The sequence below is a fragment of the Loa loa genome, assembly GCF_000183805.2.
Source record: "Loa loa unplaced genomic scaffold supercont3.6, whole genome shotgun sequence".
Lineage (NCBI taxonomy): Eukaryota > Metazoa > Nematoda > Chromadorea > Rhabditida > Onchocercidae > Loa > Loa loa.
The window spans coordinates 694524-711748 of NW_018108186.1; the positions used below are offsets into that span (position 1 = coordinate 694524).

Here is a 17225-nt window from a genome sequence, read left to right on the forward strand (position 1 = left end):
AACTAACAAATTCCTTGTCGTTGCCTTCGATAATAATTTGACAGTCAGCTAATTGATAGGTCGTTGAGTTGGAATATGTTACGGGAAATGTATTTCTAGCGAATAGAAAGAATATCGTAGTTTGTTGTACAGTGGTGGCGGATATGCAAAGATGTCGTTGTTTGCGGTTCAGTCGTGGAGAATAAGTGTAGAGGATGTATCGTCTGCTCGATTGTAAAAACTGAACTGTCGGTCTCGGGATTTTTTCATATATACATATATAAGGATTAGGGAGAAGTTTTGTAAGCTTCATCGGGGCGCTATCATAGAGGTATGGATAGCCCTTGGCACTATTCATTGTGTAGGTACTGCGACGTTTTTGTTTTACGCTGTCCATTGTTAGTTTATATCCTCTTCAGTGCTTTAATTTTACTTACAAGATTTCGTCACCCCGTCTGTTGGATATTGTGAAAATTTCATTTGAACATAGTTTTAATTTCGGTAATCCTTCAGAAAATTTGCATTATGACTTTCGGAGTTTTTCCGACGGGGATTACCTAGCTTAACTTTAACGGTTATACTAACTACAATTTTAAAGGAATTATCCTAATGTGATGCTTTGGTTGCACCTTTTACATGCCTTAGGAGACAAAAAAGCTGTTATCTTCTAAATCTATCAATTTTTAGTGCTATCACCCGGTGTAAATGGTTGCAGTCATTCAATACAATGTTCGGCAGCCGCTGATGGCGCATACTGTTCTCAACATAAGTGTACCTGTCCTGAGAAGCTTGTACCGATTGACGGAATATGCGGGGAGCAATGTCAAGCAAATATGACATTTTCTGCAGTAGTTGGAAAATGTATATCAGGTATACTTCCCTTTTCTAATAATGCATAACAAATTAATTCGTATGATCGTTGTCTAGTGTAAAAAAGTGATGCACTATTGTTGGCGCTGAAAACACTCTTTTGAATTCACTATCACTTCAAATTGATATACTTATACTGTAGGAAGTATCACTTTCCAAGTTCTGGTTTTTTAGCTATTAAACCAGGAGGGAAATGTCAGTACTCATCACAATGTCAAACGAGTGACGCTGAAATTATTTGTATTCGAGGCATTTGTCGCTGCTCCTTGGGTAAAGTGTTTATAGGTGACAGGTGTGCTGAAAATTGTCCTGCAGATCATGTCGTCGGTAACAATGGAATATGCAGACAAGGTCTTTTGGAGGAGTTAAATCCGTTGAGAATTTTCTGATATTTTGAATTTTCGGTTTTAAATATGGGTTTATTCAGATATATGTTGTTATAAAAGCATCCAAGTTTATCTAAAAAAGTTTTTTCTAAACTAAAATTTTTTCCATAAGTTAACTTTTTTCTCAAAAACTGGATTTATAAAATTTCAATTAATTATCAGTGACAAGTGCTTGCCCAATGGGAAGTGAACGATGTTTAAGTGGTTCAAGCTGTCTTTATGGCTCATGCGGATGTCCGTTTGGAACACTGCCGAAATCCGGTGAATGTATATTGGAACGAAAGGTTCCCATTGGTTCTCCTTGTAATTCTACTCAAATCTGTCTCGAAAATGCAAATTGCATTGATGGCATTTGTCAATGCCCAGTGGGTATGGTTGTGCAGGTTAGTATTATTAGATATAACATTGCTCTTAATAAATATTGATATTTCCTCAGTATCAATTCTAAAATGTCTCATACTTAATGTTTCAATTTTAAAAGGCAGTTATAGGATGGGAAGTGTCGTAACTTCATGTTAACTGGTGTCGGGGCCAGTTGTGCTAACGGAGAATTTTGCAGTGGCGGATCAACATGTACTAAATCGGTTCAATTTTGAGATATTTTTCAGCGTATATTAATAATATCCCCTTCTACTTTCCAGAAAGCAATGCAAATAATGAATAATAGATTCTGGAAATAAGAAATAATTTCTGCTTGTAGATCTGTTTATGCCCAGCTGGTACAACCAACCAAAATGGTGTATGTAAAGAAGACCAAAATGGTATGCGCATTTTCTAGTTGTTTCATTAAGTTTCGTATTTACGCGTGGCAAGAGATGTCATAAGCGACTGATTTCAGTCGATCAGTAAAAATATTTTTTCTTGGTAAAATGATGCCTTGAGAATTTGGCATCTGAGAACTGAATTCAGAAATCAAAAATTTGAGTGTTGAAAATCAAAAGATACGAGAGATATCATAAAATATAATAGAATGTAGTGTTCAGAACTTCTTTACTTTGCAGAAAACTATGAAAAGACATGCATAAATGGAGAGACATGCTATGGTGATTTATTTTGTATTGATGGGATTTGTCAGTGTCCACAAGGAACATTCTCGAGTGATGGACAATGTATACCAACGACAGGTGCATGTCATTTTGGAACTTTACAGACAATATTCAGATTCTAGCAATGTCCACTTATGTTATTTGATTGACAAGGAAGTTATGTTTGCTTTCATCGATTGAAATCTCAATGGAATTTAGAAAAGTTTCTATGTGTTTTGGATAACAAATTTTATTACAGGTAAATGCTCAAATCCTTTGCAATGTGAAGGAAACTCTTACTGCGATCATAATATTGGTCTTTGTGTTTGCCAAGGTTTGTAGGTTTTTAAAATTAGAGCTAATTAAGTATCCTTCCATTCATGTTCATGTCCGTGTGGTATCTCACTTGGGAGTTTCATCTTACTTCCTTATCCGGTGAGTTAAAGCAGATTGTTTATAAGAATGGCTTCATTTCAGATGGACATCAATACCGGGACCAATCCTGCATATCAATGTTTTCTCGTACGCTAATATCACCAATAAAAATATGTATTACTAATACCGACTGTATAGCCGGTGCGAAATGCATCGCAAGCAGGTAAACATTTTTGCCTTCTTTAAGTTGTAAGGTGCAAAAATAATATAGAATTTGGAGAATGGCTTCCACCAAAATTTTTAGAATTTTGCAATCATATATTTTGTATTTTTGAACGAAAAAAGATATTAGCTGGGGAACCGATAAAAAGTTGGTAATAAATGCAGTGTAGAGCCTGAAAAGAACTTCTGTGTTATTGTTCATTTAACAAAGTACTATAAACTGAATAATTTTATAGATGCCATTGCCCAGCAGGTGAGATTTTCACGGATGGTAGATGTCAAATGGTATTTGCCGAACCTGGAGAATCATGCCTTAATGGTGAAACTTGCGTATCAAATTATGTTTGCATTAATGGTTCATGCTTATGCCCTGATGGTGAAATATCTAAGGACGGTAACTGTGTTACAGAGGATACTGAAATTAAGAAACATACCAGCTATCAAGGTAAATTTCCATTGGCTTTCAACGGCTCCTCATCCCTGTCCGTTGTTCTATCGGTATTTCTTCATTCTTTACATCAGCAATCAACCGATCGTTATTTCTGAAATTGAAGCACCACAAAATTGAAAATTTCTTTATTTTGTAACCTCATTTACAATTTAATGTATTCCTGTTTTTAGCTGAGCCTAATTCTCCCTGTAGCAGAGGTGAGCTTTGCATCGGTGGATCATTCTGCAGTGTCGTCGATAGAATATGTCGATGTCCTGCGGATAGTATTTTGCAAAATGGAAGATGTAAATTTATTAATGGTATATCGTTATTATGATACTTCCAGTTAGAATGAAGCATGAGAATATACGCATGCCATTTTCCAGCCTTTCAATTTACCTATGTTTAGAACAATCGGTTTTCACACTTCCGCCACAGAAAATTCTTAATCAAAGTAAGGATATGCTGAGGAAACTATCGAACCATTCCATAATCAGTTTAACTCGAGTAACCGTCCATACGAATCGTTGTGAAAGTAACGATGACTGCAAAGGCGGCTCTTACTGTTTTAGCAACCGATGTGTTTGTCCTTTTAATATGATTATGAAAAGTGGCCTATGTCAGGGAATGTTCCCGATTTCACATAAGAAAGGTTTCTTCATTTCCTATAATAATTCCTAGTGTTTTAAACAAAATATGAAGCACACAGTGAAATTGCCCATTGGATTCCTTTTATTGTAAATGTTGAACTTGCAAAAGTGACTAGGGCATTCTTCTCTTGCTGTCATTAATATACATTTGAATCACTTGCTTTCATCTTTTTCTTTTATCATTTTCTTTTCTGAATAAGACTGAAAGGAAGAAGTATCCTCAGTTTTCTTCCTTAATAAGCATTTTCCTTAGTGGATCGTATTGGTAGACGATGTACGTCAAATCACGAGTGCATGATGCGTAATGCAGTATGTCACAATGGAATATGCATTTGCCTTCCTGGACATGATATATCTGGAAGTACAGAGTGTGTCCCAAGAGCAGTACCATTTTTCGAAACTTATCCGCGAGCAATAGTACCAACAATAACAACAACAGTTATTGCTATCAGCAACAATATCGCCGAGAACAGCAACATTGGTGAAATGATAACAAATGAAATGGTAGATCCAGGGATAGAAGTTGAGCCGAATAAGACAAGCTTTGATTCTACGATGTTAACAGTTTTACCACTAATCGACGCTGGCATTGAACGTATCCCGAGGAGTCGGCAAACTGAAGTAATCGTAAACATATCAGGCGGAGTTTGCAACGAAACAACACTTTGTCTGTTTTTCTCCGTTTGTCGTAACGGTGTTTGCAAATGTCCTCTTGGCACTCGCATCTCCGATACAGAATGCAAATTTATGGTGGACGGTAAGTTGCACACTTCTTTTCGCTTCATACTAACAACTTAGTTTTTGTAAATTTATAAAAAAAATCATTTTTCTCTAATATCAATGAACTTTCAGGTTAAACACAGATCCAACGACCCTAACAAATAGACATGATAATTGAATTATAGAAATTCAAGTTTTTGATTTTTTTTTACAAAAGTTTAAAGCACAATGTTCTACAAAAGAAATTTACCACAGAGTACTGCGATATCGATTGCGGACTCTTATAGGATATTGATTTGTTGTGTTTCAGGATGGTTCATCCTTCTTATCATATCATGATAAATATTTCTTCCCTTGCTTGCTTGCCATTCTAACAATTTAAGTAAGTCGCCTGCGACAGTTCGAGAAATTATTGCACGGCAGTTATTCGTTATTAACACCTACAGAACGCTCAACATTACCGGTAAATTCACAAACAACCGGCCTGCTACCATCAACTACTGCAATTCAATCTATCTCATCTGTAAAAGTTATTACAACTCCAACGAATCGAGTTTGGAGTACGGGAGAAGTATGGCCAACGACGCAACCACAGATAGAGCCTAAAATTGTAACGTCGATGGGTAGTTCGTTTTTATTTTATTTATCTTTCAACTTAATTTGGCGACATTTAGAAGAGGACAATGTGCTAATTGTTAACAGTAACTTCGCCTCAGTAGCTTACCAAACATTAATTTACCTAGCAACATCGCACTCGGGTGCTTATTATGATAATGGAAAAGCTTACTGCACAAACGGTTTAAGATGCATTGAAAATCGATGTAGTGATGTAATGCTTGAGGTTACATGTGTTTCACGCATTCACAATATTTCTAATTTAATGAAAAGGCGTAAGTACAGAAAAAGTCCCGTTAACAACAAACTCCAAGGTATTACTCGAATCATTGCTTCCTATTTACTTTTTTGCTTTAAGTCTTCCTTTGAGAATCTTCCGATTTTTAGCTGAATTTCCAAAATTGTTGAAAGCATATCACTTTCAGCTTAACTTGAACTCTTATTAAAGAAGTAGTCTATTGTTATAGTTCGATGTAAAACATCCCGGCAATGCCCTTCTTGGGCTCAATGCACCGACGGTTTGTGCTCTTGTATCTCAGGTACTACCATGTCTCGAAATGGCTTCTGCATACCAGTGAATACTGGTTTGTTTCCTTCTACACCATCTTTTATAATATTTTTTCAGCATTCCATTCCATTTTTGAATTCACAATCAGAATTTCTTGTTTGCAAATTGGATGATAAGACTTGCAGAGATATTTTAATGCACCAAAAGTCAAATGTCAATTTATTTACATCGAAGAAAGATATATTAAACACATCATCCAGAGAACGAAGGGAATGAGAAACGGTAAAATTCAAATTTTGATCTTACTGCAATTTGCATATTTTTAAGAATCAAGTCCAGGGATGCCATGTACTAATGGAGAAATATGCACTGGATTTTCAAAGTGTATCCGAGGGATGTGTACCTGCCCGCCTGGACGGAATAACATCGTCGATAATAAATGTGCTAAAACTCTTCGTGGTGAGAACAGTTTGTCCCTTGCATCAGTTGCTATAATGTCTTCCTAAAATCCTGAAATGAATCAATCTAGGCCTTAAATTTGGTATTTTATGGCTTTCCCTAGATACTTCTTAGACTGCAACTGTGTACATTATTATTTCCCTCATCAGCAAAGCACTTTTGGATTCACCACAAAGTTGACTCTTGTAAGATCTAAGAAATTAAAACTTGGACGTCTTTCACGCTCACATAGCACTTGCCGGACATTATCAGCTATGCGGTGCTGTATTGCATGGTGTGCTATGTTGTATGACCTTTTGACACTTAATTATTTATCGGCGCTACTAATGCTTGTATTTCTGCTTCAATTTAACATACCTATCTGTCGCGACTTTTACTTTCTAAAGTTCATCAGTTTTTTAAACAAATACTTGGGAAATTCACTCAACTATGAAGCACAACACTAAGTCGATCTCGTTTTCACGTGATGGTCTTCAGGTCATTGTGAATAATCTTCCAAGAGGCTTGCAGAAGGGAAGCAAAATATAAAAAGTTGAATTAGATCTGACATCCTAATTTGTGCTCCATTGTTACTCGATTCAATAGCAATTTTTAATCTCAATTTGTTTGCAAAAGGGAAGGTGTGATATTTTTTTTATTTTTTAAAGTTAAACAGTAACTATGACTTTCTTTAAATCAAACTACAACTGCGCTATTCCTTAGAAGTCTCTCTGGTAGAGAGGAGGCTTATTCAGAGAATTTAAAGTTAAATCGAATTAATTAGATTCGTGAACAAAGCATGATAATTTTATCAAAACAGCATTAACGCAGGAGAAATTTTATTTCGTGGTTACTGTAGTGCACGACAATTCAATCAGTGCGTTCGAGACAAGTGTCGGTGTGACTTTTGCAGTTTTCTTGTCAAGAAGAGCGGTACACTGGGAATGATCAGGGTTTGTACAGTGATTTTTTGCATAAACTTTTAACAAATTCTTTTCTGAATATGGCAATCTAATCACTTCTATGCCTACTGCTATTATGCTCTGATTCACCTTAGTAATCTGTGGAAAGATGAAGTGATAAAATTCTTTAGGTCATAGACAGTTTGAACTATAAGCTTGTTCTGCAAAGACATCGAAACAGAGAGCTGATTTCCTATCCTTCAACACTATCTTCAATAGCTTTATCAGATGCGACAAAAATAAAGGAGTGATTGCCGAAACGCCTTTCTTGCAGCATGCCTTAAAAATACTGAGCTCTTAATTCCTGTTCCAGATTGAATATTTTTTTTCCAAGTTTTCTCAGTATTTATTTTTACTTTACTTTAAGATATTTCGGTACAACGACTAAATAAGACATTTCTTCTAGAATAGTACAAAAATTTTTATTAGAACAGTTTAATGGCCAATCTATTGGTCGAAATTTAACAAATTTGAGCATTTTCTACGCTCAATATAGATGCTTATATGCATGAATATGAAGAGAAAGGTGTTTTCTGTGAATATTTGGGAGGGAATTTCGCAAAAACTTAAAAATGAAATGGATAAACTAATGTAATACAACATAATATAAACGATGAATAGCCATAACATTCTGTTATGGCTACTTCTACATTAATCTATTCGATTCACATGGATGTTATTTTAACACTATCTTTTCTTATGCTTCAGCATTTGCATATCAATGATATGAATAATCAGGCATATTATGTATTCATTGCCTACTGTATTATTCTTTGTTAAACTCATTTACGGATACAATTTGAAGGAGACTTGAACTAGCTGCCTAAACACTTAATGATCCAAAAAATGATAGATATCAGAAGCTTATCTGGATTCTCAGACAATGCTTTGAGCTTCTCCATTCGTAAGCTTTTGATAGGTTGGCGATTCTACAGGATGATTGTACATTCCATATGGCGATTATTCACCCTTGACCTTTATAATCTAACAGTTTTTTTCCAGGAGGAGAAAATACTGATTGTATAGTTGATCCAACGATATGTCGTGATGGTACATATTGCTTGAAAGGCTTCTGTGTATGTCCTACTGGTCACATTTGCGCTTCAACGCAAATAAGTGCCCATCAACTAAAATATAGTAAAGATTACGTTCCCCTTGAACACGTACAGATGGGTAAATGCGTTTTATGATATTAACGAATGTTAATGATTACGTCTTTTTGCTGGACTATTTACCGACGAAAACTTTTGATGAGGTCACTCGTTAATATCGAGTCATTTAACAAGTTCTAGTGAATGCTGGTGGACCTTGCGATGAAAATAACATAAGAATACAATGCTCAGGTAACTCAATATGTGCGAGTGGTTTTTGCACTTGTCTAAGCGGAGAACGAATTATCGATGGTATCTGCACTTCCATCAATTCACAAGGTCAATATCTTAATTAGTTTTCTCAGCAACTAAGGTCACGAAGTTCTTGAAAATTTCGACTAAAGTGAAAAAGCATTGTATTTTTTTTTTTGAAGAAATTTTTCAAAACGACTGGTAACAGATGAAGGAAAGTGGGTAGTAGAAAATTTATGATGAGCATTGCAAAGCTAGTCAAGTTAAGAAAGCATTAGATAGTCCGAATGACCATTTCAATGTAATGGTACAAAATTATACAGAAAACAACTGTGGGAATTCCTCGACAGAAAAATTTTCTGCTATTTTACACCGCCTGATATATATCCATAAAGTTTAAAACGAAGTAAGTAGTTCTTACGCGGTAGAATTCAACGTGTGAAAATGAAAGATAGAATTTCAGAATATCATTACCCGAACGCAATACGCTCCATGTTATGGTACAGCTAGATACTGGATATAAAGGAGTATCGCTGTAAATAGACCCACAGTACCTTAGTATACTGATGCTAAAAACTACCTTCTAATTAACATTCAGGAGCACCGGGCGAAGTCTGTGAAGTGAGCTATACGAAATGTACAGGCGGTTCAACATGCATCGACAATTATTGCAAATGCATTTCAAATCAGGTTTGTCAATAAATTTCCCTTAATCCACTGAGAATGACTTATTATTCCGTGAAGATTTCTACTTTGCTTACTAACATATATTCAGATTTTTTATGTTAATTTCTTTACTAACTGTTTTACTCCTTTTTACAGTCAAAAAGTAGACAATTTCCCAAATGCAGCGCTGTTGTTCTTCTACAGCAGAGATCGCAACAAATAGATTTGCTTGAGTTCTGGTTTTACGAAATATTTTTTCGCTCTTTAAATAGACATCATTCCCATTGTTTAACATGTCTGTTTCCACTGTTATATCGCGACTAACCTTTGTTACCGCTTTTTAAAATGCAAAAGTCTTGCTTACAGACGATCTTTGGACAGCAATAACCTTCAGGTAGCAGTAAATGGTCAGTGTATGGTACAGTATCGTCTGGTGTTCCCAAATCATGTGTGTGTTGAAAATATGTTGTGCATTGGTGGCTCTACTTGTGTTCAAGGCGTTTGCAAATGCCCAAATGGAATGTACGCAACGTCCGGTGTGCCAATTTGCCGACCCCGACCTATTCTATTTACTCATATTGATTCGGACTTTACAAGTTAGCTTTCTAATTTTGATAATTACTCATTAAGCCATTGGAAATGGTGTTTGAGAAGTAACGATGAGATTGAACAAAAGCATGTGAATAAGGATATCGATGGCCATTTTAGTTATAAATGCTTTTGAATTGTACTACTTCGGTAAAGAACTGAACCCAAGCCTATCTCTAAATCAGTTACCGTTTCATTACGTTTTGAATGATGGTATTCAGAGAGTATTTTAAACCAAATATTTTAAATGAAACTCATTTAAGCAATGTAAATAACTATATCGACCTGTGTTACTTTTACTTTACTTTATTCTCTCGGAGAAATAATTTTATATTAACTGTGACAAATGTTATTATTTAAAATGTCAAGCTTCCAATATTTGTTTCAAACATTTCTTCATAATTTTTGTGAAAATAGCGGTTTATGTATGTGTAATACAAGTGTTCAGGTTTTGATAAAATATAAGTATCAGTATGAGAACTTGATCTCATTGGTTATCATACTGTCGTACTATGTTTCAGTGTTTATTATTACTTACCGTTGTGAGTAAGTGTTTATTATTTTAGTGTTTATTATTGCAGCGGTATTATCTAGTGTTGCCGAATTTTTTAATTGTAAAACATCCAATACTCTATTGCTTTTATAAGGAAATGAAGATGTTTCTATATGTATCAGTCGTTCTCTCTCTGTTGAAATTATCTAATATCCATCTTTGACAGGTCTTTCTTCCAACGTCAATGCCAACAGTTCGACATGTTATCACGTAATATGTGATGATGGCTTTTTAATGCATTTGCCAGTATTCCGGAGGTAGCATACTTAATGATTAATGGTCAGTACCTATCATAAACTTAGCCGATTTTTATCCAAGCAAGTTTTGCCCAGTAAAAACAAAATCTCCAACTTTTCAACTTTTGAACTCCTTTGAATTTTGAAATATTTGAATATTCCCACCTTTTCATCAACTCTTCTTTTGAATTCCCATAGTCAATATTTATCTTTCCGTTTTATATTTTTGCCTCCATCGATAGCAATTGCTTTCAGTTGATAGAAACTTTCTATCGATTGAAAGAAAGTGATTTTTCCTACCGCTAAAATCAGATGTATAAAATTGAATCATTTTAGTGAACTGGATTCAAATTGCATTCCCTCATGCTCAGATGTTCGCAATTTGCAGGCTATCCAAGGACCAGTATACATGTTCACTCGGGCAGTGCCCTGTTATCCAATCAAGACGCCGGAATTTATGATATTTCCTTTTTGAAATGGTTTGGAAAGAAAAATTAAAAATTTTATTTGCCATCAGTTGTTTCAGGATTTGAGGGGTGAAGAAAAGTTATCAGTTATAACAGATTGAGCGTTACAATGGGTAAGATGCGGCAATTAATTAATTTAATTTTCAAAGAGAGCCTTTGAAAAAGCTTGTTAGCATTGTTTTTCTGAAGAGCATTTGATAGGAAGGGAACCAAAATGTTCAAAATCAAAATTTTACATTCTTTTCAAATTAATAATCTACCGTCACGAGTACCAGTTATGGACCAGTTTTGTAGTCCAACTTGGAAATAGATGTAATTGAACAAGGTGGAAGTGGTTCATCTTGTGTTTGGCAAATGCATTTGTGCACCTGGCTAAATATCCAAGTTAGAACCTTCTGAAATTTATCTAGTTTTAAATCTAGCTTCATTTTATTTACTATGTCCGGAAGGATTGAAATACATCCCAGCGAAATATATTAATTAATTAATTGGTTGCTTTCCAATTAATTATATCCTCTAACACATAATCATTACCCGCAAAATAAGGAGACTATAGCACTATATTGGAATTTTAGTGAAGAAAGAAATAGTTGAATGGGTAAACTGTTAAATCCTCGGAGAACCAGCTAAGAATAATCTCGATGCAAGCTACATTACAACATGTACAGATGGGTCACATTTCGTCAACTCGACTGTCCAATGAGCAGTTATATCTTCAACAATGTTGCATTTGTCATCGCAAAGCATCAGAGAAATGTTTGTAGTATTCTTAAATTATATTTAATCAATAATTATTATGTCTTTTCAACAGTTTAGAGGTAAAAAAAGGAAGAAAGAGATGTAAGATAAGCAAAGTTGCAATGTATGCTTGCTCGACATATATGATGACCAATTTGTGTCAACGAAATTTCAGTTGTCATTGTGGATATTGTGTATGTCTAGGTGAAGCAGTAATGATATGTCTCTTTTTCAAATTGCCACAAGAATTTGTAGTAATGGCAACGTTAGGTGAAAATCTACAAGGGAAGAACAACAAGGAGTCAGTAATGCTGAGTCTACAGAAGTAAAGGAGTCTTACTGCTAAAAAGATTTCATGAAGCCTAGAACATTCCAACACGAGTAATTTTGATTATCTTGAAAATTATTGCAGTTCAATAATTAGAAAATTTCTAATAATTTTAAAAACTGCCAGTATTTTTCATCAGTTTTAATGACTGCTGAGACAATTGCCTGCTTTAAAAGTTTCAGACTTGACAGGATTTTCCTGTCATTTGGAATCGAATTCATGTCTTTTCATTAGAATGTAATATATTGGGATACTGTATGCGTCCCATTAATTACATAAGCATGTTACTGCTGGTGCAGATGCCATGGTACAAGTTTCAAGAATAGGTTACGCAATCTGTCAAAGTATTCGTATACTAAGTTCGTAAAGTCTGAAGAAGCTCAAGAGAGAATGGATAAGCTCTTTTTTGACCTCAGTAGTTGACTCGAAGTTATAAGTAGAATATTTAAATTTCTTGAAGTATTTATTTATCTCTAATCCAAATGCTATTTTGTAGAACGTTGAATTTCCGAAGTTGCCGAAGGTAATTTGCAAGTTTCCAGCTAATTATAAAATGAGCAAAATTTGTATGGAAGATTCGTGTTGGGGTTGTGTTAAGGAGTATTGTGTGCATTGTTGAAATTTCAGCGAGAAGTTTACATATCTTCGAAGATCAACTTCAGTAATTCAAACAGCATTTAAGCAAGTTTTCCCGCAGAGAATTTCTCCTAAAATTGGTATTTCGCATTGACCGTATAAATTTTTAACAAATTTCCAGCCATTTTTTTTGATAGCCCGAAGGAAAACTGTGTATACCAGAGGCTATCGATTGTAGGCCAATTTCCAACTTTCATTTATGAGCAAGGGAATGATATTTGTCTAAAAGAATGCACTAAACAACAAACCGGATAAACATATCTAGAAACTGTGAAATCAGGTCCAATTTGGGGATATATAGAGAAAATATGCATTAAACTAGGCCAGAGGAAAATTTTGGAAAAGCTGTTTTTTTCTTTTTTTTTTCGCTATCGAAATCGATTAGTTTGTCGGTAAGTGTTTGATTGCCAAAAGCATTGATGTGAAATTTGCGCTAGGTTTTATATTCATATTTAAGAATGTCTGTATACTGTGTATAATTTAGAATGTTCATCTTTAAGTTTCAACGCATTCTAGCTTCTGAAGTAATGTTGATTCTGGAAATGTGTGCAGCGTGGTTCTCGTTACTTCTAAGTACATGTTGTATGGCTGTTTAATCAGTACATTGCAATGCATATCCATACTGAACGGTTTGCATATTTAATCTGTTATTTTCCAATCCACTCATAAAGCTAAATTTACCACCTTGACTGAATGAAAGTGCCGTGGCATATTGACAAATGTAAATGATAGCAACTTCTGCATTACATTGCATGCGTTATCTGAAGTCATCAATTTTTTCTACTCTTGAAGTGAACTTTCACCTCAAATCCACTCTCTAACCTACTCACTCATGAATCAAATAGTAACACTTCTTATCCAATGTGTTGCAGTGTTATTTGGCGTAACATACATAAATGGTAAAGTTTGTTTTGATAGGTTACTTTCTATGGAGGGGAAATGCATATGCCCTGTGAGTACAACAGAAACAAGCGATTAAATTTGCGATCGACGCAACTATCATTTACTCGTTCATTGATAGGTCAGCCAGGATACTTACAAAAAACGACGGTCACTTCTCCGATATTCATTTCCAATCGGCAACCACTAAAGGATTGTCCAGCGATTGATTCATGTCTCTTACCTAACTGCTTCTGTTCAAGGTAAACGTATAACATACATGTTCATTTGCACTTTAATCAAGAAATAATTGACCACAAAACCATAGTCCAACATTTCCGATGATATAATCAGTTATCAATAATGGCTTTAAGAAATATGAGTATTAATCAATCTGTTGAATGGTATTGGTACAGAACTGCGCAGAAAATGAATTCTGATTGGTAAAAAACAAATTATGAAAAGGGAATTTTTTGGAGAGAGCAAAAAAAAAGGAGAGCGTAAAATAAAGATGAAAGCTTACGATAGCACTACGAAGTAGACGTTTAAAAGAGATAAGACTTAAATCCATAACTCGTCCCACTTTAAGATCGGGATTGGAGATTCCTGGAGGATTATTGGCAAGAGATGTACCACAAATAGTTCTCTTAACATTCGATGGTCCGGTAACTGATCGAGCATTCGCCGTGTACAAATCATTGTTCAGTGGGAAGTACCGGTATCCAAATTTGTTGTTTAAGTAACCAGTAGTTTCTTAAATGAAAATGAAACTTCGATCTGCAATTTTGTGCTTTCTAGTTCTACTTCGATAGTTGTCGTGACGTTATTCAGGAATCCGAATGGCTGTCCCATAAAGGGTACCTTTTTTGTGTCCAATGAATGGAATAATTATGATCAAACTCAATGGTTAATAAGCAATGGTCACGAAGTCGCAGTGAATTCAATTACGTGGGTTTTGGCTAGTCAACAATTTGAAATTTGAGTCAAGAAGTATAAAATGTAATAAATGTTTTGGAAGTAACAAGTAGATACCATTAATTGGGGGGAGAAATAGTCATCTTGAATTTTGGTTAATTAATTGCTAAAAACATTTAGAATGATAGACACAAGTTCTTTTGTCTTGAATAGCAAACAACGCCAGCAGGATCTTTATTTTTGGCTCCTTTCCATTGTTTGCTTTGTTATTGCTGCTCAACAAGCAGTTCATTCATTTACTTTTATCAACTCCTTTAAATATGGTAAAGAACGGTGGAAATATATCATAAAATATTCAACTTTTTATTTAGTCATCAAAATTTGGGTGAGGAAACAATGGAACGTTGGAAGAAAGAAATGGTTGGGATGCGTGATGCACTGCAACATTTTAGCTATGCAAGCGCAGCAGACATTATTGGTGTACGAGCACCACAGCTCGAGCTGGGAGGTAAATAGTGAAAGTATCAATTACAATTATGGATCAGTTATATTTATTGATTGCATCATTATCATACTCTCTGATGAACATCCGTTAACTTCAAATGTGGGGGAGTTGGATGCATCGTCCAATGATCACTTAAAAAGGATAAGGTAAAGATTTTCAGGAGATAATCAATTTGATGTGATGGAAAAGTTTGGCTTTGTTTATGATAATACAATGAGTGCAAGCGGTGGACCATATTGGCCACAAACACTAGCATATAGCATAGCTTGGAAGTGTTCATCAAGGCAATGTCCGAAGAATGTTCATCCAAATATTTGGGTAATACCGATAAATCGTTTCACTGCACTGAGCTCACAAAAAGAATTCACTATGTTGAAAGAAGCCGTTCGTGTAAGTTTCTCCTTATTTAATCATCTATTCTACGTTTACTTCCGCCTGTAAGTGGAATCTATTCAATCAAATATATTGATAGCGAAGAGTATAGTGAGATATAACTTAAGCTTTTCCGTTGATTTCCTTTAAGGAATATTCTTCGATTAAAATTTGCATAATGAATCACACTGTTGATTTGTCTGGAAAGCTGAAATCGAATGAAATCATGAATGTTAATTAAATAATTTGAGTGTTTAACAAACATTTAGATGAAAAAAGCAACAAACTTTTCTCTGCATTTTTTATTAATCAAATTTCTTAGAAAATTCAAATAAAACAAAAGCAGCAAGCTTAGAGAGAGATATTAAGAATGTATGTATAACCCTGATGAGATTAACTTCCAAAATATTTGTATTTATTTTATAGCATGATGACTCTCCTTTGGATGTTGCGGAGATGTTGGAAATGAATTTCAATCGTTCATACAATTACAATAGAGCTCCGTATCTGTTAACTGCTGATAATGACTTCTTTAATGCATTACCAAATGAAGGCGCCATCACTGCTTTCAAATTGTTTATCGAAAAAGTAATTTCACGTGCTTTTATTTTTGTTTTAATTTGAAAATTAATTGTTAGATATAGCACTACTGAAATTCCTTTTCATTATTTCACTAGAGACGACGAAGTTCTGCGAACATCTTCTTATACTTTGTCACTAAATTGGCGGATATATATGTAAAACAAGGATTGGAGGAACTTTGTTAATAGGACAACAGGACGCTGCCTAGGATGAAAAAATCCAACAATCCAACAAAGTATCTCCAGCCATGTCGATGGCGAACATACTTGGCTTCTCCCAAACAGTTTTAATCATATTTCGGTGTCATTATTCAATTGAATTGCTTATTAACATTTCCCATATATCCATCCTGTGACAACATACTAATTTTAAGCAATAGTCCAGGCTTTACTTTCTTCCTTTTGACACCTCTAAATCTTATTGATACTCATTGATCAGCAGTTCAATAACAGATCTTAGATATTATAACTATGATAACTTCCAGCAGTCATTCTTATGATTTTTTCCAGATGTTAAAGAACTCAGATGTATATTTTGTAACAGCGACACAAGCACTGAAATGGATTAGACAACCAACACGTTCACTACACATTCACAGCTTTGAACCGTGGCAGTGCAATGTTCCGTTTAAGAGCAACATTACTACCTGTGAGGTGAGTATCAAAAGTATTAACAACAAGATATACATCCCTCGGGAAATATTTTCTGTACTCTGGATTGAGAAAATAGTCGCGACCATGTTAGTGACTCTTAAACTCTTGATTTGGTAAGTCGTAGAAGCAGACCAAAAGATCTTTTGATCAACAGCTGGTACACTCTCTTCTGATAAAGTTCGAGATTCATGACAGTGCAAACTGCACCACTGACATGACTTGATGAGTAAAAATGACGTAACAAATTCAATGGTTTTGTCCGTATCTAAATTGTTGAATTGGGTACACGGGTGTTGTCACTCCTTTATAAATTTTCAAGCCAGTGGTTTAAAAAATTTGATTTCATAATTGTATGAAATTGTTTACAGACTCCATCCAGTTGTTCATTTATTTGCAATAGTGAAACTCGGATTCTTCGAATATGTGGTACCTGCCCACAAGTGTATCCAAATATTGGCGATCCTACTGGCACTGGTAATTCAACCGCCGACCGATAATCTAGTTCTGATTTTTTAGCAATAATCAACTTTTTCAGCCAATTATATGCATTGCAGTTCAGTGATGAAATTTTTACACTTCGCAAC

The 17225-nt window shown here is 34.8% G+C and overlaps 3 protein-coding genes across 3 annotated transcripts in view; all 3 read left to right on the top strand.

Annotated features, from left to right (window-relative positions):
- LOAG_16525 (hypothetical protein) overlaps positions 1 to 6286 on the top strand; it is a gene marked incomplete at both ends in the record, with an annotated part of 9464 nt that extends 3178 nt beyond the window's left edge. The window contains 15 exons of the mRNA XM_020449179.1: positions 667 to 849; positions 1024 to 1200; positions 1398 to 1618; positions 1727 to 1819; positions 1936 to 1996; positions 2237 to 2359; positions 2520 to 2594; positions 2738 to 2858; positions 3094 to 3302; positions 3479 to 3607; positions 3634 to 3939; positions 4191 to 4694; positions 5041 to 5283; positions 5740 to 5856; positions 6108 to 6286. Coding sequence (XP_020307368.1) covers positions 667 to 849; positions 1024 to 1200; positions 1398 to 1618; positions 1727 to 1819; positions 1936 to 1996; positions 2237 to 2359; positions 2520 to 2594; positions 2738 to 2858; positions 3094 to 3302; positions 3479 to 3607; positions 3634 to 3939; positions 4191 to 4694; positions 5041 to 5283; positions 5740 to 5856; positions 6108 to 6286 — 2741 coding nt within the window. The remainder of the gene's footprint in view (positions 1 to 666; positions 850 to 1023; positions 1201 to 1397; positions 1619 to 1726; positions 1820 to 1935; positions 1997 to 2236; positions 2360 to 2519; positions 2595 to 2737; positions 2859 to 3093; positions 3303 to 3478; positions 3608 to 3633; positions 3940 to 4190; positions 4695 to 5040; positions 5284 to 5739; positions 5857 to 6107) is intronic.
- Positions 6287 to 8026: 1740 nt separating this feature from the next.
- On the top strand, positions 8027 to 9583 carry LOAG_01838 (hypothetical protein; the record flags this gene model as incomplete). Its single annotated transcript, XM_020445860.1, has 5 exons — positions 8027 to 8099; positions 8183 to 8353; positions 8473 to 8610; positions 9122 to 9213; positions 9556 to 9583. 5 exons carry the CDS (start codon positions 8027 to 8029, stop codon positions 9574 to 9576), a joined length of 495 nt encoding a protein of 164 aa, XP_020303727.1. The 3' UTR covers positions 9577 to 9583.
- A 4091-nt stretch (positions 9584 to 13674) lies between these two features.
- On the top strand, positions 13675 to 17138 carry LOAG_01839 (hypothetical protein; the record flags this gene model as incomplete). Its single annotated transcript, XM_003137377.1, has 8 exons — positions 13675 to 13877; positions 14204 to 14332; positions 14446 to 14562; positions 14901 to 15037; positions 15195 to 15424; positions 15833 to 15994; positions 16498 to 16641; positions 17010 to 17138. 8 exons carry the CDS (start codon positions 13675 to 13677, stop codon positions 17136 to 17138), a joined length of 1251 nt encoding a protein of 416 aa, XP_003137425.1.
- Positions 17139 to 17225: the final 87 nt, after the last annotated feature.